At 48.6% G+C, this 26,011-nt stretch overlaps 1 protein-coding gene across 6 annotated transcripts in view; it reads right to left on the bottom strand.

Moving 5' to 3' along the window:
* Positions 1 to 1,794: 1,794 nt before the first annotated feature.
* Grhl1 (grainyhead like transcription factor 1) overlaps positions 1,795 to 26,011 on the bottom strand; it is a 45,160-nt gene continuing 20,943 nt past the window's right edge. For all 6 annotated transcript variants that reach the window (XM_030246622.1, XM_006515016.4, XM_030246623.1 and 3 more), the window contains 8 exons: positions 16,120 to 16,278; positions 11,106 to 11,157; positions 10,614 to 10,753; positions 9,445 to 9,482; positions 7,272 to 7,363; positions 6,946 to 7,031; positions 4,727 to 4,791; positions 1,795 to 3,368 (listed from right to left, as the gene is read on the bottom strand). In XM_030246622.1, coding sequence (XP_030102482.1) covers positions 3,254 to 3,368; positions 4,727 to 4,791; positions 6,946 to 7,031; positions 7,272 to 7,363; positions 9,445 to 9,482; positions 10,614 to 10,753; positions 11,106 to 11,157; positions 16,120 to 16,278 — 747 coding nt within the window. In that variant the 3' untranslated portion in view covers positions 1,795 to 3,253. The remainder of the gene's footprint in view (positions 3,369 to 4,726; positions 4,792 to 6,945; positions 7,032 to 7,271; positions 7,364 to 9,444; positions 9,483 to 10,613; positions 10,754 to 11,105; positions 11,158 to 16,119; positions 16,279 to 26,011) is intronic.

Below are 26,011 nucleotides of genomic sequence, written 5' to 3'. Positions count from 1 at the left end.
GGACATTCAGCAGTAGCCATAGCTACATGAGCATTGGGGAGCAGAAGGCTGCTGCTGCTGAGCCAGTGCATAACCTCCATTCCCACCACTGAATATTTTGTTGAAGGTAGGGAGATACCACTATGGGCCGGGAGGCCACGGCCACTGGGGATGGGGAAGCCACATCTCTCTAGCTTAGTCAACCTTCTCACATGTCCTCATTCCAAGGTAGAGTCCTGTGTCCCCCAAGCAATCTCCTTACATTAACAACAGTCATCCAGGATGGCTGTCAATCAATCACGGGATGAGGCTCTGCATCTGGTGTCCAGCCAGTGGTTCTGTTGCAACAGAAGCCTTGGCTCCTGCCAGCCCAGACCTAAGAGCTCTGCATCCCAGAACACATCTTCTCCTTCATCATTTTGTCTCTTAAGACCAGATGAACATCATTCTATTTCTTGGCTTGTGCACAGCCACTCTGCTCTGTCACCTGAGTGTCCCCACTCAGTTCGTGCCTCCAGTGTTCACTGCTATGACTATGGTGGTGCAGTCAGCCTCATCTTTAGCTCTAATCTCACTGAAGAGCTCACTCCAGGAGCTCTGATCCCATAGGGTCTTCTCAGTGGTCTTCTTGGAGGACTTGGAGGTGGGTGTCTAAACTCCAGTCACCTTCTCATAGAGCTGTGATGCTCATTCTGGTAGCTAACTGTTTTGTTTTGTTTTTTTATGTTATATTTGTATTTGATTCAGAGATTTGAAGCATGTAGTAGATACAAGAGTTTGGGACCAGGGAGTCATGTGCTTAAGACAGAGGAGACCTGAGCACGGCCTGAGATCCCCTCTGAGCATCAGGTTTAACCCTTTGATGTCAGTGATCAAAGCCTGTCTGCACTGCTGGTGACCTCAGGTGGGATGCAAATGCCACCAACATGGGATGATAGTCACACAGTTCTTTCCTGGAGCACATGGAACCGGAGAAATGAAGAACACCGTATACCCTTTCAACACTTCCAAGACCCAGCCAGTTGTTCCTGTGCAGAGACCCACTCAGCCCTCCTCTTCGATGTTCTCCCAACTGGGGTTTTTTGCTCCTTGAAACCACTTTTCCCTGAGCGATTCTCTTAGGTATCTCTGCTTTAGCCGTTGCTGTTCACTAGACAGTTCTTACCTACCGAGCCACGTGGTCCAAGTCCTATCCAGGCTTATTTCTGAACTTAGAAACTTCACAAAACCCTCTGCTTTAGCCTCAAAACTGCCTGGGTTGTCTAAAGGTAGGAAAAGTAACCATCATATGTTTCTTGAATGCCTAACAAGTAACTGGTGCTGGGGAGGGAGGCCACCTCTTGGGCAATGCCAGGTTCCAAGACATAGGTCAGAGTGAGGAGCCGAGCCAGTACCTGCACTGGGGGCTGGGAGGAAGCTCTGTGGACCCCAAGCTGGACCTAAGCCACTGAGCCACCAGGAGCCCAGGCTGTGGGCATAGGCTGCTCTGTGGGCCTAAGCACGTAGACGGGGAAAATGCTCAGAAGTCGCAGGAACTCTTCCAGGCCAGCTGACCTCATTAATTGCATCATGTTCACTAAAAGCACATTTTACATGCATGCATGTAATTCCAGTGCTGGGGGAACTGAGGCAGGTGGTTCATAAATTCAAAGTCAACCTGAGCTTTCCAAACAATGCTGGGAGTGGCGGGCATGCCTTCAATCCCTTCACGTGGGGAGTTTGAAGCCGTCTGGTCTACACTGCAAGTTCTGGGTTAGTCAAGGCAAAGGCAAGGGATGAGTAAAGGAGTTACACTGAATAACAGGAGCCGACACCTTGTGAAATAGACATATAAAATTCAATCCCTTTGGTTTAAAACACATGTTCAATGATACAATTAAAACAAGTAAAGCTGATTTCATAAAACAAAATAGAAAATATTGTTATATGACCCGTATCCCGTATCTTAGAAAACCAGCTATTTTGTTCACATACTTCATTAGAGTACTTTTTAACCTACGTATACCGCTAACAATCCTACTCATACAAATGACCTATTCTAGTTCCCTGAACCTAAAGAAACCCGCAATTGTATTTCTGTTACAGGATTCATTATAAAATTACATTGTAAAGTTTCGTTTTGTTCTTAAATATTTAAGTGTGCACAAAACATTCCCCTGCCACAGTTATGTAAATTCATGAATGCCTTCCAGTTCAAACACACGGTAGCTGATGCTTGGAAGCTCTGAAACATGGCCTTGTAGAATCGGCCCATTTTGGTTTGTATCGCTGGCTCATGACAACGGCTGAGTCTCTGCATGGGCACAGCTGGCTGACACCTGCACACACACCTCATATAGTAGCTGCAGTCCAGTCTTCCATTAGCTCCACTCAGGGTGCAGAAACCCACACGGTGACAACATTCGCAAGAGCAGATGGCTCTGCCACACGAGATGGCTTTTTGCTATGCTAGGGAACACTTGCTTGTTTTTGGGAAAACAGCGTTCTACCTGCTTGGTCCACATTATCAATAATAACTTAACCTCTTCTCTAAGAGGGATTTCAAGGTAGATCTTCCTGCTCACCTTCACTATCTGTACACAGATACCGCATTTATATATTATATATTTATATCAGACATATATGTACACATTTACAGGCAGACCTTCAAAAAGATATTGCACTTATATACAACGCAGCTTTAACAGAGCTAACTTCACACTGTCACTCACGCAAGTTCTTCATCAGAAAGGCAGTCCACATGTCCAAGGAAGTTGCACGGGAAGGTTCCAGTAATGCACCCTATTTAGTAAACACTGGAGGAGAGGTGGAGGGAGAAGGCTTAGCCCTTTATTGCTGAGGGCTGGGCCCACTCCTCAAGGCAGTCAGAGTTAGACTGAGGTCAGGCGAGAACACAAAAGCCTCAAAGACAAGCTACTGCCTTCCCCTCTCTCGCCAGCCAGTAGCCCACCACTCTTATGGACACAGGCAGACTTTGACAGGTAGTGGAGCAGGTAACCCAAACGGTCCCATGGTCTCTTAGATCCGGTACAAAGTTCTCATGCTTCGCTTTCTAAGCACATCAGAAATTCAAACAACAACAACAAAACAACACATGGATTTCTATCCAAAAGAAAACATCAACACAGCACGGTATACACAGCGCCATTTCCTACGTGAAAGGTTCCTTCCCTGATATTTAAGGTTCTGCAGGGTAGGTGCCTGGGCTTCTCAGCTGGAACACTTTCACTGAATTCCCACGCCTGGGAGCCGAGCGCCCCCCACCCCTGCCCCTTTAAATCTCTGTCAGGGTGAGCTTGTACGAGCCGCCGGCTTCCTCTATCTGCAGCTGGAAGGTGTCCTCATTGGAGTAGTGCTTCACAATGTTGTCGTCCATGTTCACGAGGATCCTGGAGAAAGAGACGGCGTGAGTCCCCGTCACCCTCCCTGGCTGTGGAGCTAGGCTTGGATTTGCTCATCAGCTGACTACTGTCCGGCTCTGACTTGTGGGGACGCCCTCCCATGCTGCAGCTGCCTCATCCAAAAGACCGAGAGCCCCCATGGTGCCTGTGGCCAGGACCAGAGAGAACTGGCTAGGGAGGGGACTGAGTAAGGGACCCCAGTGGTGGAAGCAGGTGACAGGAAACGCTGCCCGCTTGCTCACTCCTGGCCTAGAGTGTTCACTCACTAAGTGGAACCCGATATGGAACTATAAACCTGCAGAATATCTGTAGTTCTACACTGTGGAGATTCAGTTGACCTCCTCCTCTCCATGGTTAGCTTTCTGACAAGCTACCCTCGAAGTTTAAACAAAGTAGTTAAAGCTTAACCCTTCCCATCAGACTCATCTAGAACATTCCAACAGATCTAAAAATAGCCTTTTTTCTGGGGCCAGAACGATGGCTCAGCAGGTGAAGGTGCTTGCAGCCTAGCATGGTGACTGACCTGTGTTCTATCCTTGCTACCTACACAGTAAAAGGAGAGAACTGGCTCCCAAAAGTTGTCCTCTGACCTCCACAAGGGCCCTGTAGCACACACACACACACACACACACACACACACACACACACACACACACACACACATAAACAAACAAACTAAGATTTAATCTCTAGACAAGAAGCAATTTTCTATATATGTATTCTGAAAACACAGCCCAGGGTAGGGCGCTCAAGAAGAAAGGAAAGGCTGTGGATCAGACAAAAGTGAGTCAAGTCACAGCTCCACATCAGCAAACCACGTGATCACAGGTGAGCCCTCAGACACTCACTTCTAAACACTCAAACCCAACTCAAAAACTACGTGACGGGCACGGACTGTGCTAGCCTAGCACCTGGCTGGTGAGGGGATGAAGGGGCCTGACATCCTTAGTCGGGTCCGTCCCACTCCCTGGAATGTGCAGCCACCTCACCTCGTGCGGCCAGGCATGGGAAGGGCAAACACAGATTTGTCTTTTCTTTGAAAAAACAAACAAAGCATAATCTCAAAAGGAAGATCAATATTGAGTAAATGATTTAGTAAAGGCAAGAATGGGAGGCATGGTGTTCCACACCCACACCCTCTGCACTGGGGAGGCTGAAATAGAAGGGCTGCCATGGGTTCAGGGTTAGCCTGGGCTACAGCGGGACCGTAAGTGGCTCTTCCGCTTTCTCCCTGTCTTACTGCTTGCCCCTCCCTGGAGGCTTCTGGATGAATGGCACTGAAAGCACGTCTCAGCCGCGCTGCAGACGGCTGCCTTCAGGGTGCACGGGACACTGTCAGTACTCACCCTTTTTTGCACTTCTTAAATATTTTCCCAATCTTGTCATGGGGGACATCATACTTGTCTGAAATCTAAAAGAACAGAGAATAGAAAGAATGCTGTTGCCGCAGTTATACTCATCTTTCATTTCACCTTGTTTTCTTTTTAAGACGTCTTTACTTATGTGTATGCGCTAATTTTACATTTTTAAAATTTTGTTTGTTTGCTTGTTTGTTTGGTTTTTGGTTTTTTTTTTTTTTTTCGAGACAGGGTTTCTCTGTATAGCCCTGGCTGTCCTGGAACTCACTATGTAGACCAGGCTGGCCTTGAACTCAGAAATCTACCTGCCTCTGCCTCCCAACCTCCCAAGTGCTGGGATTAAAGGCATGCACCACCGTCCGGCTTTACATTTATGTGTATGTGTTTTGTCCATATGTGTATTGGGGAACCACATGATGCCTGGTACCTGTGGGAGCCAGAGGACGGCACTGGATTCCCTGGGCCCGTGTGCCATCATATGGGTGCTGGGAACAGAACTTAGGTCCTCTGGATGAATGGCCAGTGTTCTTAAGCACTGAGCCATCTCTCCAGTCCTCATGCTCTATGTGTATGTGTGTGTGTGTGTGTGTGTGTGTGTGTGTTGAGAAGGTTAAGACCCAGATCATATCCTAGGGGAAGGGAACTTCTATTTCCTCCCTAATTAATTCAGATGTCAACAAGTCACCTGATTGGAAGAAACATCATAGGACCCCATGAGAGGAGGGTATGGCAAGGCTTGGCTTTGTGACTCAGGGGCCTGTGTTCACAGAGTGGATCTGGCTTCCTGTGAAAATTCCTTGATTTCTTCTGCTGAATCTGTTCCACCCAGGAGCCAGTACAGCTTCAGCTTTGCCACTCAAGCCAGTGCGCATCAGGCCTACTCTGTGCAGTTTGTGGTGCTGGTCTGAGAAACGCATTCATCCTTGAGAGTCATGGAGATGGCACACAGGTATGAACCCAAAGTTTGTGTCATCTTTAAGGAATGCAGAAGCCAACTTGGTGGGCATGCCTGTCATCTCAGCACTCAGGAGGCTAATGCTGGAAGACCACTGAGTTGAGGCTGCTCTATCCAGGAAGGGTCCCCTTGAGGGATGCCAGGACCCACTGTCACCTCAAATGATTTATGCTGTACTTTCTGTATCTGAAATCTTATCGATGAGTTTCCTGTTTATTCTATTTCCTGATGTTTTCCTGGCTGGGCAATCTACTCCATGGTACTGTGCCATTACTTGGTGGCTCCAGTGCCTACAGTGGCACCTGGACAAAGCTGAGTGTGGTTGTCTGAAATCCCAGCAACAGGGAGTCTGAGGCCAGAATGGGCTATATAGAAAGTTCTAGATTAGCCTGGACTACACAGTGAGGCCTTGGCTTTTATTGGTTTGTTCTTAAAAGGTTTGTCAAGAGGCTTCAGCACCCCACAGTTGTCAAAGGGAGCAGAGGGACACTTCTAGTTCAATTTCAACTGTGCATCACTTTGACATTAAAATGTCCATGATTTATAAAGGTTTATGGTTGGAAAATGTCAGGGCACATCACTGATGCTAGAATTCTGGCCAAGATAAGTCAGAGGCAACCCCTTCCCATGCTTCTCCTACTGACACCCCAACAGGGACATGGGCTCGGCTGAGTGCAGCCTCTGCCAGCGCCTGGGGTTGGAGGTCACACCTCTCCATCTGCTCAGCTATGCTCTGGCATGGTTGGCAGAGACACGGAGGGAGCAGAGGCAGGCTGGGAGCTGGAGTTTGTTTTGAGACAGCCTTGTCTCTAATTCTGTTTCTGCCCTGGCTTCCCGAGTTTTAGAAATTACAGATCGTGCTGCCACGGCTAACTGTTTATGGATGACATTTCTAAGGTTTTACTATTGTCAACTTCTAAGTGGTTTGCTACTTGAATTTTCTTTTTAATCAAGAAGATCAAAGTTAAACTCCCCCACCCCACTCCCAGGGCTGTCACAAATTCACTGAATGTGGCAGAGTGTTATATGACAGAGTGATTCACCTATCAACCCCAGGCCAGTCACAAGGGACAAGACAGACCTGCAGTCAAGCAAGGATGCCCAAGGCAGGTCAGATGCAGGCAGTGCTACAAGCATATGCAGAGCACGGCTGGGCAAAGAGGCCAAGGCTCCAGTGGGACAGAGAACTAGGGCTGTGTAATAACTGCTCCAGCAGGATGCTGTGAGGCTCTGTGGAGGACCTCCTACTTACTGCCTCCATCAGGCCCTTCAAAGACGGCGTCTTGAGCATCAGGGCGTCGAAGACTTCTTCTGATTCCTTTCGGACATAGAGCAGCACTATGGTGATTTGGGAGATGGAGAGGACAGTTAGTTCACATGAGCATGAAAACAGACCCCAGGTACTGGTACCATAAGGACAGCAACATAGAGCACCACAATGTGAGCCTTAGGATCTAACTGCAGCTTCCCCTGCACGCCGCCTCCCCGCGTCCTCGGGGTGGTGAAGCCAGATCAGCCATGTCCATGAGCTCACGGCTGGCTTAGCATTCCCACGTTCATCTCCGGCAGCCAACACACCTCTCTTGGGTTCTTCTGTCCGAGTCAGCTTAGCAGGAGGAGGAACTCCAAAGTCATCTTCGGTTCCGAATGGCCCTCTTTTCAAGACAGAGCTGTGGGTGAGGCAAAGCAGTTAGGTCAGGCGTTTCGATTCCAATTAACTGCACAAGCGCGAGTTCTTCAGAGCACCCACTGCACTTTAGACTCAGACTCCGTTCATTCTTTATGTGGTCCAAGCCAGATGACAGCCAGGGTGGGGCTCAGGAGTGGCAGCCTAGGCCCCCTCTGCTGGACCTCCTCCCACTAACTCAGCACCCAGTAGGAGAACATGAAGGCTTCCATGAAGGAAGCTGAGGCAGGGAGGCAGCCTCCTTTGTTCGGCTCTAAGGAATCATGGGTTTTATGTCACCTCAGAGGAAATTTCTGCAAGTTTTGCCAGGTGGACAGCTGTGATCAAAATGTGTGATCTATGCTGCAGGGAATCCCAAGGCCACAGGTAGGACATTGTATTGGAAGGCTTGAGTGACGGAAGACCACAGTGTGGCTTCTAAAGCCTTAACATACTGTGGTGTCCACGGAAAGATTAGGGGAGCTTGACAGGAAAGCGCACAGGTCGGAGCCACTGCTGGGGAGGGCCGGCCTGTGAGGCGAGAGCGAAGGAACAGATGACCAGAAGTAAGGGCAGCAAGGGCTTATTCAGAACAGGCCGGAAAGCGCCAGTGTATTTCAGCTCCACGCTCCCAGCAGGCATTTGGTGAAGGTGTCTGTAGGAGCCATGTCTGAAACACCAAAAATGGAACCAGTGGCTCAGGTCTAGTAGTGGGATAAACTACAGCTGGCAGCCAGTGTGCACTGGAAGAGTCAGAGGGAGGGAGCAAAAACAGAACCAAAAAAGCCAGGCATGGGGCCTGCAACCCCAGTGCTCAGAAGCCCAAGGCAGAGAGCTCATGAGCTGGAGTCCAGGCTCCGCTACACAGTGAGTCCTAGGCAGCCTGGGCCAGGGTATGGCCCTGTCTCAAAAACCAAAACCAAAACACCGAGATGAAGGGAGAGAGGGCAAAGGATGGGCTGACAGCGGGACGATCTAACTCCATGTACTTTTGTGTGAGGTAAAAATATAATTGCCAAGGCAGACTCTACTGTTCTTTGAAATTCAGCCCGAAGCCACCCTGAAGGTTGAGCTACATGGGGTCTCTGTGGATATTCTAACAGCAGGGGTCTGCTGTGTACACAGCCCAGAGGGGTAGGCAGGCTACTTACAGAGAAGAGCACTAAGACCTCAGAGAGACATCTAGGGTCCTGTCCTGGATGTTACACACTACCTCTCCTATGGGGAACCAGAGACAAGGACCAGGGGCTGCTCCAAGGAACAATAGCTCAAAGTAACAGGGGCCCCATCAGTGACTTCCTGTGACTGGGCACAACTTGAAATGAGAAATGGAGTCCTGTCTGATATAAACACTGAGAAAACTGGAAGTCTGGAGGTAAGTGAGACATTCACAGGGTACAGCGCAGTCTCCATAGCACCCAAAACAAAAGGGAAGAAATCTAAGCAGAGAGGCTCAGTCACGTGGTCACCATGGCACAGGAATGGGATGAACTGAGCTGGGTGCCAAGGGGAGGTGATGTCTGAGGACAGTGGTGCTGATGCACACAACTGCAGTGCATGGCAAGGCCTCAACGAAGATGCCCTGAAGGTTAAGTTAAACCACGTTGTTTCAGACTGGGGTGGTTAAAGAGACACCGCCATGGGAGGCTCTGAACTGGATCTGGTCTTGCTTAATGGTGTTACTGTACAGCCAGTGAGACCCGAACAGAGTCTGCAAACGAGTAGACTGATCTCCCTTCCACACTGCGGGATACAGGCCAGGTCCTTGTTTATAGGAGACAGGTACCAGGAACTCAGCAATGGTGGGCTCTGGGTTTGACTCTTTATTCTTCTATTGGAAAGAGGGTCTCACTATAACATACTGGCCTGGAACTCACTGTGCAGCCCTGGATGGCCTCAAACGCACATCCTTCCGCCTCCGTTTCAAAAGCGCCAGGATGGCAGGTACTCCTACACTTGGCTGAGAAACGTATGCTTAAACAGTTGGAGGAAAGCAGGTTCTTATTGCATCTCTATGGTTCTGTATGTTTGAGATTACTTCAAAACCAAATGAATTTATCAGAGTGAGACAAAGAGGGACCTTACCCTTCACCTTCCAGTTCTTCAGAGGGGAGGGAAAGAACCTAGAAACAAACACACACACAGGTTGTTATCCAAACACATTTGAATATCTCAGAACTTAAGTAAATTAGTCCTAAAACAGATCACTTTAAATGTGACCAGCCTAACAACAAACCCTTCTGAAAGACACAATCCAGTATCTTTCAATGCCTAGACTTCTACAGCTTTCTTCCACTTTGCTGGCCCAGGCTGGTCTCTGTGAATGTGGACCAAACCTGAGGGAGGCTGGCTGATCTCAGCATCTAGCGAGATGATGCCCCACTCATTCATGCACCCACTGTGTGTGGCTAGTTCTGCAACAGCATGTGAAAGAGCCCACAGGAGGCATAGACTGACAAGTCCCCAGCATCCACTGGGCCCCTTCCCCTTCACAGACTCCAGCTTGCCTCATTTCTCTGAGGCTGCTCGCTAGAATCACAGGCTGGCAACACCTCTGAAAACTCTAGTTCTTACAATTTAGTTCTTACAATTCTGTCCAGTGAGCGCATGGCAGGGTCTCCTTTGTGATATTCACCTGATCTTAGTATAAAAAGAAAAGCCATTCTCTTAAAACTCCTGTACCACAAAGCAGGGTGCAGCTAGTTTTTAAATTTAGCATGAGTTAGCTGGGGGTGGTGGTGGTGGAGGGGTGGCAAATGCCTTTAATCCCAGCACTTGGAAGGCAAAGCGGGCAGATCCCTGAATTCAAGTCCAACCTAGTCTAAGACAGCCAGGGTTACATAGAGAAACCCTGTCTTGAAAAATCAAAACAAGAGCAATAATAATGATAATAGTAAAATTTAGTCCGAGTTGCTAACTCGGCTGTAGGGCACATGTTGATGACATCTAGCGATGGGGACTACAAGAAGAGGGCCTTCGGACACAGGTGTCACCCAAGCAGAACTTATAGACTACAGATTCAAACCCCAATTGTGATGCTATTCTCAACACTTTTATATGAGCTACAACATGAAATAATACAAGGGGAACCCAGGTGACAGATGCGGCATTGCGCAACACGCCACCATGACTGACGGTCCCAGAGAGCTCAGTAACTGGTTAAGTGCCACTGCGGTCTGACGTTATGAAAAAAATGGCACAGAGCTGCTTTTTTGCCAAGCCCAGCAGCCTCTCCCGGGAGGCTGGCTACCTACATGACTGCCCCGCTGCAGGTTGGTAAAATGCACGTCCGGAATGAAGAGGACAGGCTGAGTGTCGAGGTCCAGGAAGGGCTTGAACACTGTGATGTCTGTCCGTTTGTGCGAGGGAAGCAGCTGCACTTTAACGTCAGACACTGGGGAGAAAAAAAACGGAAGCCAGCAAGAGATTATAGTTATGGGTTGGTCAGGTGTGGTGGTGCATGTCTTTAATTCCAACATGTAGGTGTCAGAAGCGGGTCTGTCTCACTGACTTGGAGGCCAGCCTGGTCTATAAAGTGAGCTAGAACCAGCATCCAAAAAGCCTGAGCAGGGGATAGCCCACCCCACAGGCCTGCAGTTCTGTGAGCGGGCTCTGCTCGCATCTGCACAGCAGCAGAAACTCAGGGTTCTCGCCATGTCAGCACCACCCCTGGTTTAGCCTGCACTCTTCAGGGCACAGTAGGCCACCATTAGGCATTCCCTGGGAACTGGGGTCAGCGCTCTTGCCTTTTCTCTTGCTCTGTTTTCGTTCTTCATCCCGAATTTTCCTTTCAGCTCCCTGCAGACAAAGTAGACAAGAGTCTAGTCAGATCCTCTGGGACTACTCTGCTCTCTTCTCTATGGCAGTGAGTACCAGCATGGGCTTGCCACATCCGTCTCTTAGAAGTCCATCCCTCTCATTGAAGTACATCATTAGCTTGTACGGAAATGTCATATGGGAAACTCCTTTGACAATTAACATGTCCATTTACATTTTAAAAATGTCTTAAAATCATTTCTAACTACATGAAATCAATACCAGCAAACATCTATTTTAAACACAAATAAACTGAAATTCCTCTTCATAACAGATGAGGCCAGGTTAAAGGGAAAGCTTAGAGAACATGGTAGCACACCATGATGCCCACCAAGGTACGGGTGCTTTCCCCCTACCTCACAGCAAAGAACCAGGAAAGAAAAAATGAAAGTTGGCACTGTGAATATTTCACATGTAGCAAATGTTATCACAGAGAGGGTGGATCTATGCAAAGTCTTGGTGCCTGTGACAGTAACAATCAGGTGTCATTCACAAATGCAAAGCTGACACGAGTCGTCTTGGTGCTCTGTGTCCTATAAAAGGACTTATTTGTGCCAGGTGTATCAACTGGTGAGTAGCAGTGGCATGCAACTGAACCCACAAAAGTATTCACAAAACCTCCCTGGTAACACCACGACCTGAAGTGGGATAGCATTCAACACATTAAGTGTAGCACCGATCCATTCGGCTTTGTTGAGTGATGAAGTCTCTGCATGATGAGGATGCCTTCGCAGTGGCCCAGCCGGGTTGGAACTGTTGGCTTAGGTTTCTGTTAAATACACTCTTGATAGGAAGGAGGAAGTGGAGGGCCTCTCACTGATCTTTGGCATCACTACATGAGAAGGATCAGGTTTGAAAGCAGAACACAGACCTCCTGCCTGCCCTAGAAGGTGCTAAAGCACAGCATGGTGGACGCATAGCCTGCTTATAATTGCTGTATATGGGGCTGGAGAGATGGCTCAGCAGGTAAAGTGCTTGCAGGATAAGGGTAAGGAGTAGAGTTCAAATCCCCCAACCCCATGTAACTGTGGGTGAGCATTGCAGCCCTGCCTACAACCCCAGTGACCTGAGGCCAGAGACAGTGCATCCCTGGAGTAAGGGTGGCTCACTAGAGCTGCCAAATTGGTGATCTGGTTTGAGCCCCTGCCTCAAAATATATGGTGGAAAATGAACAAAGGAGATATCTGACATCAAACTCTGGCCTCCCCATATGTCTGCACACACGGCGCCACTCACATGAGCACCCACACACAGATAAACAACAACAACCTAGCTGTAACTTCAGTTAGAAGAGAAACCACACCTCCACCCCAAAGGCAGCTACACCAAATGGACTATCAGCCGTATCCAGAAAGAGTAACAAGGAACTCAGCTCCTGCCAAGATGAGACTCACGCTCTACTCTGGAATGATGGAACCTTGCTAGATTCAGGAAACAAGCATTCCGATGGCTGCTGCAGAACGGGAGGGAGCAGGGCAGGCCCTTTCCGTGCAGGCCCTGGTGCCTCCAGGGTCCCAGCTGAAGAGGAGGAAGAAGAACAAAGTACTAAGGAGAGACAACCCCGGGAGCTCAGCAGCTTCCAGGTTCTCGGGTGCAGGGGTTGCTACGAACCAAGGAGAATACACCCTAGCAAGAGAAACACCGCCCAAAGTGCAGGATAAACATACCGTCTGTTCTCACCAACTGGACTGGAAAAACTTTCCTCTCAGGAAAACCCTGCTCACGGGTGCAGAATAATTAGCCTAACACAGTGTGGCTGCAGAGAAGCCTATCAGATCAGAAGATGACATCTGAACGAAGCAAACCGTTTCCAAGAAACTTAATGGGATCTCAGGGCTAATCTGAAGAAGAGTTCCAGGAATAATAATAAAAAAAAATTACCTACCTCCCAGCAAGGCAAAATACAAATGGTTCAGTACCCAGCAAGACAGTCAAGCAGTCTCCAAACAGGGAGGGAATCAAACCACAGAGGGGACCCAGGCACAGACATTGAGCCAGTGATGTGACTTTATCCCATACGTTCAAAGGCTATGGAGAAACGACCCCTGGGCTCAGAGTGGGGCTCAGTGGGACAGCCACTGCCGAGTGTGCTTAAGGCTCTGTGTTTGCGTCCCAGGACCACAACAGGAACCACGCAAATCAACTGACGACAGCAGCATCACTACCAACAGCAAAAACAAACCCTTTGCTTGCTAAGTAGAGACATGACCTAAAAAGGGTCCAGCCTCAACTTTTAGGGATGGAAACTGCCATGTCAGAGATGCAAGCACCAATGGACGGAGCTCAGCTCACCAGTGGACGGCCACAGGTCAGTAAACCCAGGACAATGGAAGAAACTACCTGAAATGAGGTAAGAAAAAATCAAACCACAACAATAACGATAGGCCATGGGTGAAACTCAAAGCATCACGGGTACAACTGGAGAACCCAAGGGGAAGGAGTAGGCATGTCTGAAGAAACAACAGGCAGACATGTTCCAAACCCAATGACAGCCATAAACACATAAACGCTCAGAGAACTCAAGAACGTGGAGCCTCCTCAGATTCAACTCTTAGCAGCAGTGGAAGAGAAAAACCTTGGAAAGAGTTACAGACAGGGAGATCTTACGCACAGAAGAGACCTGGGTGGCTGCAGCCTCGTCAGCAGTACCAGCTCCAAGTCCGTGCAGCATCCGTGAACGGACCGCCGGACCTTACACCAGCACAGGAGCCTAAGGTGAGACACCTCGCATGCAGAAAAGCTGAAGGATTCAGTCCTAGTTCACAGATACTGCACGATGTTAAAGAAAGTGCTGGAACAGTGCGGGGGACATCTGACCATAAGCTCTTCGGATCTCTCTCTCTCACCATCACCTACTGGGAATGTGCTCAGTCACAGCGGGGCTTGTCCCCAAACATTAGCCTAAAGGCCCCGCAGCCTGTCAGGGCTAAGAGGACTGTGACCCTCAGGGAGACTGACTTCTGTGGGGAGTGAATGAGATGGCAGCAGAGGTCTTAATTAAGCTCAGGGAAACAGACAGGAGGCCCTGGAGTTCAAGGTCAGTCTTGCCTGTATAATGGGCATGAACGACAAGTGGCAAGGAATGGGCCAGGGAGACATACAAGCTTCTGGAAAAGCAGCCACCCAAGCTCCAACTTTAGAAATTCAAACGCTGCCCTCATTTTCTCTAAGAATGTGCTGAGGGGCTACCGCTCCTGAAAGAGGAAACGCTGTCATTTATCAAATGGCATTAGCAGTTAAGCAGCTCATGACAAAGAGACAACAAAGAGCAACTTCCTTTGGAAAGAAGAATACTGTAGGTACACCAAAGGAGACTCCAAAGTGCCTTACCTCAGGTTTCTGACTACAAGTTGAGACCAGCCTCACAAAGTGAGTCGTGAGAGCCAGGAGAAGGTGCCCGAAAGGCAGAGCGTGGCAAGCCGGCCAACCAGAGTCAGGGATGCAGGTGGGCAGCAAAGAGCCCAGGGCTTATGAAAAGCCTTCAGGGTACTCAGAAAATGAGGGCCCGGATTCTCAAGGGTGCGCAGGGACATTATTAGTCAGGAAAGATGTAACCGAAACATCACATGTGGGGAAAATGTTTGAATAAAGCTGCAATTTCTCTAGTGTTATAAAAAGAGCACAGACGTTCTGATAGCTCCTTCTATGGTGTTTCTGCTTTGGCTTTGAGACAGGTCTCTGTGTATAGCCCAGGCAGGCCTCCATCTCCTGATTCTCTTGGCCTTTCAGGAGCTGGTGCCACATGCCTGGATCGTCAGGGTTTCTTGGGCTCCAGAGGAATGTGGTCAGATGGGAAGAGACTGGCCTAGGTCAGAGGTACCGGTGCCCACAAGTTGTGACTCACGGTTTCCAAGTGCGGGCCACAGGAAGCACCTGGGTTCCAGTAATCCCCACACCTGATCCTGGGGCTGGAGAAGGGGCAGGTTACATGGCAAGGGGGAGGGAAGGCTGGAGGTGATTACAAGGGACCAGGAGGTGGAACAATCAGAGGCGGTCTAAAGATGCAGAGAAGACAGTCTTGAAAGGAATGCTGCACACAACTTCAATGTTGGCCCAGTGACTCTGAGCTTTAAACCACTGAATTTGTGAAAATTTGGGCTGGGAGATAGCTCAGTGGTTAAGAGCACTGACTGCTCTTCCGAAGGTCCTGAGTTCAAGTCCCAGCAACCACATGGTGGCTCACAACCATCCGTAATGAGATCTGACTCCCTCTTTTGGTGTGTCTGAAGCAGCTACAGTGTACTTATTAATAATAATAAATACATCTTTGGGCCGGAGCAAGTGGGGTTGACCGGAGAGAACAGGGCCGACCAGGATGAGCAGAGGTCCTAAATTCAATTCCCGCAACCACATGAAGGCTCACAACCATCTGTACAGCTACAGTGTACTCATATACATAAAAATAAGTAAATACATCTTTTAAAAAAACTCATTTAAAAAATTGTGAAAATCTGTAACAGGTGGAGACCCTGGCCTGCAGATGTATTCAATCTGACAGGCTGTTGAGAAAGCTCTCTGACCTGGAAGGTTCCAGGCGCCCTCCAGTGGTCAGATACAACAGCCCTACCAGAGTCTCCAGGACTTGACAGGGAAACCTTGGCTCTGCACCTGGCAAAAGTGTGTTTCCCAGGAAGAAGGAGCTGCAACATAGAAATTTGGGAGATGGCCTGCCAAAGAGCCTTCAGGGCAGAGAGTCAGGTGGAGGGTGATCAATACAGTAGTTCTTGATCTGGGCCCAGGACCGGGGCCACATCCTTTACTTTACCAGACACAACCACCAAAAAGAACCTTCTCAGTTGTTTTTAGTTCAGTGTTTCCCGTTCCTTCTACAGTGCTGCTCTTCCCACAAGGGTAAGACAGTAAGCACCCACGAGAGGTTAGCTGCTCTCTGTGCAAGGATGAGCCCACCTCACGTGCTCTTCCCTGAGCCCGCTGCTCTCTCACCTTGTCGCAGAAGACCTTTATCTGGCAGTAGGCCCGGTGAACCGGCTTGTTGCTGCGGTTGTTATAGCTGTATGTGTCGATTTGAATGTTGAGTGGCAAGCCCTTCACACCCTTCTGAGAAGAGAAATCTGTGCTCAAGCAGTTCACAGAGATGAAGACCTGTGAAGAAGAGAAGGCTCCGTGAGGGGCAACTCCAGCAGCTGGCCAGGCCCGGCCTTGCAAATGCTGACATGACAGACACTTGAGACTCTCCTGAAAGCCGCCATTTAGAGGCAGCGAAGGACTCTTCTAGAGAGCAGTGAGTACAGGTGTGCAGCAGGAGAAGGAGCATGCAAGCTCTGTTTACTCTCAGGGTGGCTCTTGGGTATCAGCCAGGACAGTGGACAATGTGGCTGTCATGGCTGGTGTCATTTTCCTGGGACACCGTAAAATGTCTCTTGGCTGCTGGGGACAACTCTGGAACTACCTGTACCTCTGGTGTCACCTTTTAGGATAGTCTGTAGCAGCCTGTGTACTTTTAAAACAAAAGCTGGTGTCTCCTAATCTATAGCTTGACTATAAAATTCCAGCAGAGTTCCCTTGCAGTACAGCCCACTTATACTAAAATGCCTTCATTTCTCTCTCTTGGAGGTATCTGGTTATAGAATCACATTGGGCCAAGTCCTCAGAGAATAATTTAATTCCAGTGATGTCTAAGACATTTTTTTCTGGGTAGCCTTTCATAATTTAACTGTAATCTGGATTCACCACATGTTTGGGTAGCCACTGCACTTGGCAAAGTTTTTCACAGGCTTTAATTATTATGCTGACCTACTGAACAGTCACAAAACACTACCACATTCCTCACTGAAGGAGACGCCACAGAGATGTGGTTGAAACATATAGAAGCCATGAAGACAATGTGCTGGGTTGGGAAGCCTTTATAGAAGGGAGAAGACAGTAACTGAGTAGGCCATCAGTGGCCACACTTCCACCAGGCAGTCACAGGGCACCCCAGAGAGCAGCGGACAGGTACTGAGGTACCTGTTTGTTTCCTTTCACCAACATCTGAAGGACCACTGACCCACACAGACAATTTTTATAGACTATGTCACTAAGCCCAGCGGGGTCGGTGGCCCTTGAGCCACAGACGAGATTCTCTTTTTTGAAGAGGAGGCTGGAGGGTGGCCCACCTAGCCCCACCCCCTGTCCTGTCTCCCATATGTTCAGTCACCCCATGTTCACTGTCTAGTGGGCTTCCTCTAAGGGTTAAGCAAATGGAGACACCCAGTAGGTGCGACACAGCAAACTGTTACTCAGTGCAGACGGTGCAGCTTGTGTGGTTGGTGAACACGCTCCACGCCCCACTTTCATGGTTCTGTGCTTGAAGATGTCTAGCATGCTCAGTGCTTTTGATTTCCCAGGCCACTGTGGGCCTGGAATTTATGTATGGACACCATACAGTAAATAGTATGTGAATCAGGTTTTTGTTTTTTAAATGGGGAGTTTCAGAGATTCAAGACCCTTGTATCCAATGACCAGGACTCCTTCCAATGACCAGGCCCCACCAGTCAAGAGCATCAGCCCTTGGTTGTAAATGGGTATGTGGTGGGGCCTGTGTGGCTCTACGGGGGGATCGAATGGAAGAGAAGCTGGACAGAGAGAGAATTAGCCCGACTGTAACAAAGAGCCAGTTCTAGGCTATATGGGTACATACTCGTGTAAGCGGAGAAAGACCGGACATCCTAAATAGACAGGGAAATGTCCAATTACAGATCTGAAGATCACCCCTATCTTATTCTCTCACCAACTCTCCCCAGATCTTTCTCACCATCCCTAGGCACTGTGGGTCCCCTCTCTGCTGATCTGACCCTGCCAGCTTCTTTACTGATCTGCTCAGGTCCTCCCCAGGTCTGCAAGGGTCCCATCGGATCCTGTCCTCCATGTAAAGCTTGTCTCTTCAGACAGGCTCAGGCAGATGCCACACACGTGCTCCGGAATGGGACCAGGCTGGGCTCGGTTGGTACGCGCTACCGAGCTATCCCTATGTCTTCCAGAAGAGGGCACTATTTCCACATTTGAAGCTCCAGAACTGCTAGGGCTGCCCCAGGCAGGAGGAGCTCATTCAGGGCTTTCCAACCACGGTGAAGCAATCGCTCACTTCCATAACCACCCTATCCCACAGACTGTATCCTCTGATTGGAGATCTGGATGGAGGGTGCCCAGGTGTGCCCCTTTCTCTAGACTGTTCACACCCAGGCACTGTGGTATCTTGCTTCTAAATACTTTCCTAATCATTTCCAGTAAATAAACAAAATTACTTGACTTTAAAAAAAAAAAAAGAGGGCTGGAGAGATGGCTCAGTGGTTAAGAACACTCACTGCTCTTCCAGAGGTCCTGAGTTCAATTCCCAGCAACCACATGGTGGCTCACAACGGGATCCAATGACCTCTTCTGGTATGTCTGAAGACAGTGTACTCATATACATAACATAAATAAATAATTATTTTTTAACGCGCGCGCGCGCCTGTGTGTGTGTGTGTGTGTGTGTGTGTGTGTGTGTACATCTCAGGTGTTATCCTTTGAAATACCATCGAGTACCTTTCAGACAGGACTTCCATCGGCCTGAAGCTCAGCAATTAGGCTAGACAGGATGGCCAGGGAAGGCCAGGCACCTCTCGTTTCTGCTTCCCCAGCACTGGGATGACAAAGGCACACAACCACACCCAGCTTTTTCCATGGGTGCAGGAGGCCAAACTCAGGTACTCGTTCTTGCAAGGCAAGCATTTACTGACTGAGTCACTTTCCCGGCCCCTGCTTTCATTTTTTTTTAAAAAAAGACTTAAGTCTAGATACGCAAGCAGGAAGTGGCTCACGGGATTTCTGAACTGCTTTGCAGAAAGATCTGTGCTTTGACTTGATGCCTTCTTGTACATATTTAAAAGAATGTTTTATATTAATCTGAAAATATGCACGTGAGAGACAGCAGACAGTCTATAGAACAGGGGCCATTGAGATGGTTCGTCAGGTGAAGAGAGGGCCTCACTAGGCTTGGTGACCTGGGTCACACAGTGAAAGGTGAGACCTCTGACCTCCACAAACATGCTGTGACATACACACACACACACACACACACACACACACACACGAGAGACAGAGAACTCTGAAAGGGGAAAAATAAAACTAATAAGAAAACAAGTTTTAAAAGAACTTTGTAAGCATTAGAAGTCATTTACTAAACCACTGTACATTTTACCTTCCGGTCAGATGGAAAATCTAAGCCTCTGTCATTCTGGGCCACGTGGCACAATTCCCAACTCAAAAATGGCTGCCTGGGAAAGTACACTCTAGCTCACCAATTCCAGGAAGTCTCTGACCCAAAGAGCCATTCCCCTGGCAAGAGGATTTCACAGTAATCCAACCCAAATCTGCCCTCCCCTTGATCCCCCGCTTCAAGTCGGGCTCAAAGCAGGAGCAGATGCCAGGATCAGCCTGAGTGCAGCGCCTGAGGGGAGTGCTGCCTCACACCCTCGCTCCATGCCTCATTCGGAAGCATCTGCTTTCTCATTATGAAAGGGCTTCCCAACTTAGAAGGCTTCAGAAGTTATCAGGAAGGCTGACTCCTCCTAACTGGGCCTCCTCCATCAGATGGACACAGACACACCAGTGAGTGGGGCCAAGGGAACAGATGCACACGGTGTGAAGGACAGCAAAGACCTCCAAGAAAGCAGCATGGCTCTTACGACAGCTCACGCAGTAGCATCGTGGAAGAATACACTGGACCGTCATGGGCATCCTGGGCTAAGCCAAGTGGTACCCATGCTAGTTTAGGCATTCACCAAAGGCTAGCAAGAAGGGCAGCTTCTCCCCTACCCTCTCCTTTCTTCTGGGCAGGGTAAGGTGCTCGACAGAGGCAGATTTGATCCGAAAATCAAAGCAACCAAGTGTTCCACAGCTCTGCCCAGTAACTAGCACTGTAACCTGGGACCCTGCTGTCACATGACCAGCCAAGGCAGAAGAGCTCTTGCCCCCTGTGATAGTCTCTGTCCACAGTGGATGAGGAGGGTGAGCCCCAAACCTTACTGCCATTACTGCAGATAAAATGATTTGAGTAATTCAGGTACCAGCCTAGCAGCACTCAGGAAAACCTGAATTTGGTTCACAACTAAAACCTGGGCGTGACATCGTGGACTGTAAGCCCAGTGCTGAGGACGCAGAGCCAAGGGGATACTTGGAGTTTGCCCATCCTTACCAACCGAGATGAGAGTTGGTGAGCTCCAGATTCAGGGAGAGACTGTGTCAAGATTTATGGTGGAAAGTGATAGAGGGCGAAGCCCAGTATCAACCTCTGGCTTCCACACACATGAGCACACATGTACACATAAACACACACACACACACACACACACACACACACACACAGAAATACATAAACATACATACATTTACCAGTCTACTTCCTATAAATACTGTTCCTTTAAAGGATGTAACCTCATTCAACGTGGCCTGGGGACTTGCTAGACAGAGCACTCTTGCCTCCTTCCTCCTCCCCACTGTCCACAAAAGCCCTGGGAGCCTCTCTCTCCAACACTGCTTTACGCCACAGCCATGTCGGACCGCTCATGTCCCCAAACCCACAGTGACAGGCCATGTGGCTGGGGATTTGGGACACCTCAGCTTGGGTGGTTCAGACACCAAAACCATCTTCAGGTGTTCCAGTTGGTGCTCACATGCCCAACCAGGATGATGCTACCCTGTAAAGGGACTGGTCTCCTACATGCCAGCACGCTTCAGTGCACCAAAGGTCTCCTTCAGCTTCAAAGCTTGAAGATTATAAAACCTGTCTTAACACGGGGTTTCTCCCGTGAAGAGTTCAGCCCCTCTTGCATGAATTTTTAATTGAAAAAGCATTTTGCACAGGCACTGACCTATGAAGTAGGAATATCCACTATCCACAGATCCTGCTATTCCATGAGGTCATATCCGTCCTCAGGTACTCAAAGTTGTTAAGAAATTTTCTCAGGATTAACAGCTCGGTGTGAACCCCACGTGCTCTAGTTGCGACTCTGCTGTATGGTACGTGACCTTTTGAGATCACACCTCAGTCACCTCTGGGAGACGTAAGTAGTTTGTTTTTGTTTTGATCTGTTGTTTGTTTAGATAGGGACTTTCTGTGTAGCCTTGGCTGTCCCGGAACTCACTCTGTAGATCAGGTTGGTTTCCATCTCAGAGATGCATCTGCCTCCCAAGTGCTGGCATTAGAGGTGTGCAACACCACTGCCCAGGCAAAATATGTTGGTTTGGGGTTTTTGTTTTTTCACTTATTTGGGGATTCAACCCAGAGCCTTCTGCACAAGAGTGAAGGGTTTTACCATTGAGCTACAGTCCCAGCCCTTGCATATGTTTTTAATAAAAGAGAAGACATAGAGTGTGTGCTTTCATAGGTCAACATTTCCACTTTCAATAAGCTATCCAGTCTGGGCTTGAGAGGTATCGCAGAGTCGTGGAGCCACGCCAACTCTCTGTCAGTCTAGCTATACTCAAAGGGCTGAGGGAGAACTGAAGGAAAAGATCAACCCTAGCTGTCTCTACGCTTAAGGAAGTGGCAAGACAGCCATACACATAAAGGAATTTAGAAAGCGATCGAGTCCACATGCTGAGTGAGACCAAGGCAACCAAATCTGTATAAAATAAGCTGCATCCAAGAGTTCTTCTGAGGCAGACAAATTCCCTCTGTTGATATGATCACCAAAGTCTCTTACAGAAGCCATCAGAGGGATAAAGAGTGAGATGGATAGCTACACACCCAGTGTCTCCTCCACAAAACAAGAGTGGATGCACCTGAGCGCGAGCAAGCACACACACACACTCATGCACGCACGTACCACTTCCAGTTCTGCTACTGCTAAGTTCTTCAAACAGACTGACTAACACGTTCCCTTCAGCAGAGTGTTGGGGTGGGGGATGTCTCTGCGTACTGAGGTGGGGATGTCTCTGCTATGGAAGGAACCTGCGATGCTAACTTTTCTGTTTCTACACTTCCTTGCGACTTCTCCTGAGGAAAAAGTATGATGTTATTCAACTAATCAAAACATTAATCACAAAAGATTGCAACTAAAGTTCCCACCCAAAATAGTTATAAGAGAAAAAAGAAACCTAACCACAAAAATCAACTACCAAACAGGCCAAAGATGTTCTGCAAGATTCTTTTTAAACATCCAGGCCATTTTTTTCTAGGACAGTTCCTCATTCCTGGCCGAGAATTCATGCACTCAGAATATTTCAGAAAGATTTCAATTGGTTGTAAAATGCAGCTTGAAAGCAAGGGATGTATGTTAGCTGAGGGTTTCATGTGTGTCCTCTTTATATCCTGAACTGCTGTATAAGGATTCTCCCAGAAGCATCTTGTGAGCCTCATGACACTGTTCGCAGGGCTGGCTGCTCCTCCCATGTCTATCCTCAAAGGAAGGGGAACAGAAGAGACACAAGGAGGCAGAACACTCAGTCAGAAATGACTGCCCAGGAACAAAGTAGAAGAGATGAAGAATTAAGTTTGTAAGTGTCTGACTAGTCCAGGTCAGAAGGACTGTGAGAGCAAGCCTGGTGTCCAGACCTGGTACGTGTCAGAAGACACCAGGTGTGTTATGTGGAAGGGGAGGACAGAGGCCGCCAGTGATGTGGGGCCAGAGGCAGCACAGTGACTCTCCCAGGCCACTTGAACCTCATCCTGGGAAGAGCTTGTCTCTCTGCAAGGTCTGATGGCATACATCTCTTACCTGGGCTCTGAGGATGGAACACAGGCCCTCACACTTGCAGAGCAAATGCTATACCCACTGTGCTGGTCAGTTTTTGTCAATTTGATACCAACCTAAACTACGTGGGGAGGGTGAACCTCACCTGAGGAATGGCCTCCAGCAAGGCTTGTGAGCAAGTTGGAGGCCATTTTCTTAACGACTAGCTGATGCAGGAGGGCCCAGCCCACAGTGGGTGGCATCATCCCTAGGCAGGTAGCTGAACAAACCAGAGGAATAAGCCAGTAACCACTGTTCCTCTATGGGCTCTGCTTCGGTTCCTACCATGGTTTCTCTCGATGGTAGACTGTAACCTATAGATGAAATAAACCCTTTCTTCCCCACTTTGCTTTTGGTCATAATGTTTCTCAACAGCAACAGAACTTGAACTAGGTCACCAAGTATACCATCTTTTCAGCTCTGGACTTTTCTTAATAATTGTGCTGGCTAGTTTTATGTCAACCTGGTATAAGCCAGAGTTACCTGAAAGAAGGGAACCTCAACTGAGAAAATGCCTCCACATAAGGCTGAAAGGCATTTTTTAAATTAGTGATTGACGGGGGAGGGCCCGGCTCATTATGGGTAGGGAATCTTCCTAGGCTTGTGGTCCTGGATCCTATAAGAAAGTAGGCTGAGCAAGCCACTGGATACAAGACAGTAAGCAGCACCCTTCCATGGCCTCTGCATCAGCTTCTGCCTCCAGGTTCTCGCCCTGCTTGAGTTCCTGTCCTGACTTCCTTCAGTGATGGACTACAGTGTGGAAGTATGAGTCAGATAAACCCTTTCCTCCTCAGCTTGCTTTTGGCCATGGTGTTTCAGCCCCACGATAGAAACCCTAAGACTAATTTAGGACAGGTTACCCCATACCCCACCACAGTGCAATTACAGACAGGCTAAGGAATACAGCTCTCCCCATCTCCAATGTGATCTTGAAGTTGCAGAAGACAAGTCCACCATTGTTTCTCCATCCCCTATGCCTGCTGGGCCCCCATGTTAGCTCCCTCTTCAGACTAGGCTCAGTTGTCTCCTTCCCACCTAAACTCACAACAGGTACTCAGAAAGGTAAAGTCCAATTCAAATACGCTTTGCTGGAATATTCAGCAGCCAATGAATCACTGGCTGAAAACGCATCTTCCTTGGAACTCCTAAGAACATGGTGCTTGGCCTTGCTGATGCCAGACCCAAGAACACGGTTTTGGCTTTGCTGATGATCCATAGTCTGGAGAATGCCATTGCTTCAAGCCAGGCTGCCTGATCCGGTATGTCTGTCCCCTCCCGGAGCTGCACAGCTGAGTGACTGGCCAACTGACCATACAGTTAGGGAAGTGAGCTTTTTGCGATAGGGCCTCTCAAGCCAGTTCTTCTGCCTTAGTAGCAAAGCATTGACAATGTGTGTAGAATTCCCTGGAAGGACATTAGAAACGAGTCATACCTGTCTAGGGAAGTTCAGGGGTAAACCAATGGCGCTCTGCCCTTACACTCTGCCTGACTTGGGGGAAAGGCTTGGTTTCAGAGCTGAGAGCCCCTGGCTTACTTGTTACCTATGCATAAAGATGCACTTAAAAAGCTCTGACTGCCTGATACACATCACAAGAAAGACTCCAATGGAGGGGAAAGGACAGAGATAAGTAAGGGGTACAACTGGGGAAGATGCTTAGGTAAGGTTACCATGGTAACTGAAGCAGCCTGACATTCTCCATATGCACTGATCCTCAATGTCTCCCTTCCCATGGATGCCACACACTACCCATGGTGCCTGGCTCTCATAATCTCACTAGAGACAGAGATGGCAAAGCCCTATTAGGGCCCAGCTCCCAGGACTCCAGAGCCAGACCATTCCTAGCCCCTCATGGAGAGCCACCTGTGTAAACCTGGAGACGTGGGAGGGTAAGGGGAAACAGACACCTACACAGAAGATGGAGCCGAAGGTCACCTTGATCATGAGGCATGAATTAAAGGTCTCCCAGTTTCAAACCAAGCAGATTGTCTGTGCCAAATTCCTACTTGTTGCAAACGAGCTGCAGGACTTAGCTGATGGCCACATGGCTCCAGGAGACACAGAGACAGCCATCTTGGATACAATCCCAGTGGCCTCTGGGACTCTCCTTTGTTTTTATTTTTATGTATCAAAATTCAACTTAGTCAAATACAGATAATATCTATAAGCTACTTTCTAGAATGTAATCTATCTTCTAAAAGGAAAGTAGAAACTATAGGATAAATTCAAGTTTAATCACCCAAATCAGTACAAAGGTCTTTCTAAGTAGCTCTTCATGGGGAGAAATTGTCCAACAGATGAAATGAAAACGTTGGTAATATTTCCCCCTCATTTCCAATAGCACTAACTAGACAGAGTAAAATCACCATTTTTTTTTTCCTAGTATATGTCAAAGAGGCTAAGTACCTGAATTGAAGCTGATAGTGTAAGATTTTAAACTGTAAATCAAGATCCAGTTCTTGGCCAAATGTCTAATTAGTAGGGATCATTTATTGGGCTTTACACAGCCCTCCCCCAACCTCCACCAGAACAAACAAATAAACCTGCCCTGTCCCCCCACCCCCACCCCGTGCACCTCCTCTCCCTGGCACCCCACTTCACGTGCAGTTAATGAGTGTATGGAGCCGAGACAGTATCGAGACTGAGTCACCCACTCGGCAGCATTTAGTTCCATTTCTGATGCTCCAGATAATCTAGGTGCGTCACACTTGCTCCCTGCTCTGGTGGGAGGTGACTATGCTGTCCTAAAGACACTACAACTACAAGAACACTGTCACCAGGAACTGCCAACTGCTCCAAGGGCTTGAAGGGCGCAGCTGAGCATTTTGGTAACTTCTCAGACTATCAAATGACCATCAAAAGAAAAGAGCCGACCCGGCAGGAAGGGGTGGGGCGGGCAGGGACGTGGGAGGAGAAAAAGTACTGACTCGCAGGCTTCCCACGGCCAGGAGGGGCGTTCCCTGAAGGGGAAACAAGCTCGAGTCAGCACGCTGTTGCCACAGCCGCTTCCCACACCGCCCACACAGCGTCTCGGTTTCTGTGCCATGCAGAGAGCCAGGGGAAAAGTCACCGAGATAAAAGGGAGGCACGGAGGAGAAAACCCTTGGAGGGACCTACCTGCTCC

This window comes from Mus musculus, chromosome 12 (genome assembly GCF_000001635.26).
Source record: "Mus musculus strain C57BL/6J chromosome 12, GRCm38.p6 C57BL/6J".
In the NCBI taxonomy this organism is placed as follows: Eukaryota; Metazoa; Chordata; class Mammalia; order Rodentia; family Muridae; genus Mus; species Mus musculus.
This window is presented reverse-complemented; position numbering and strand designations above follow the sequence as displayed.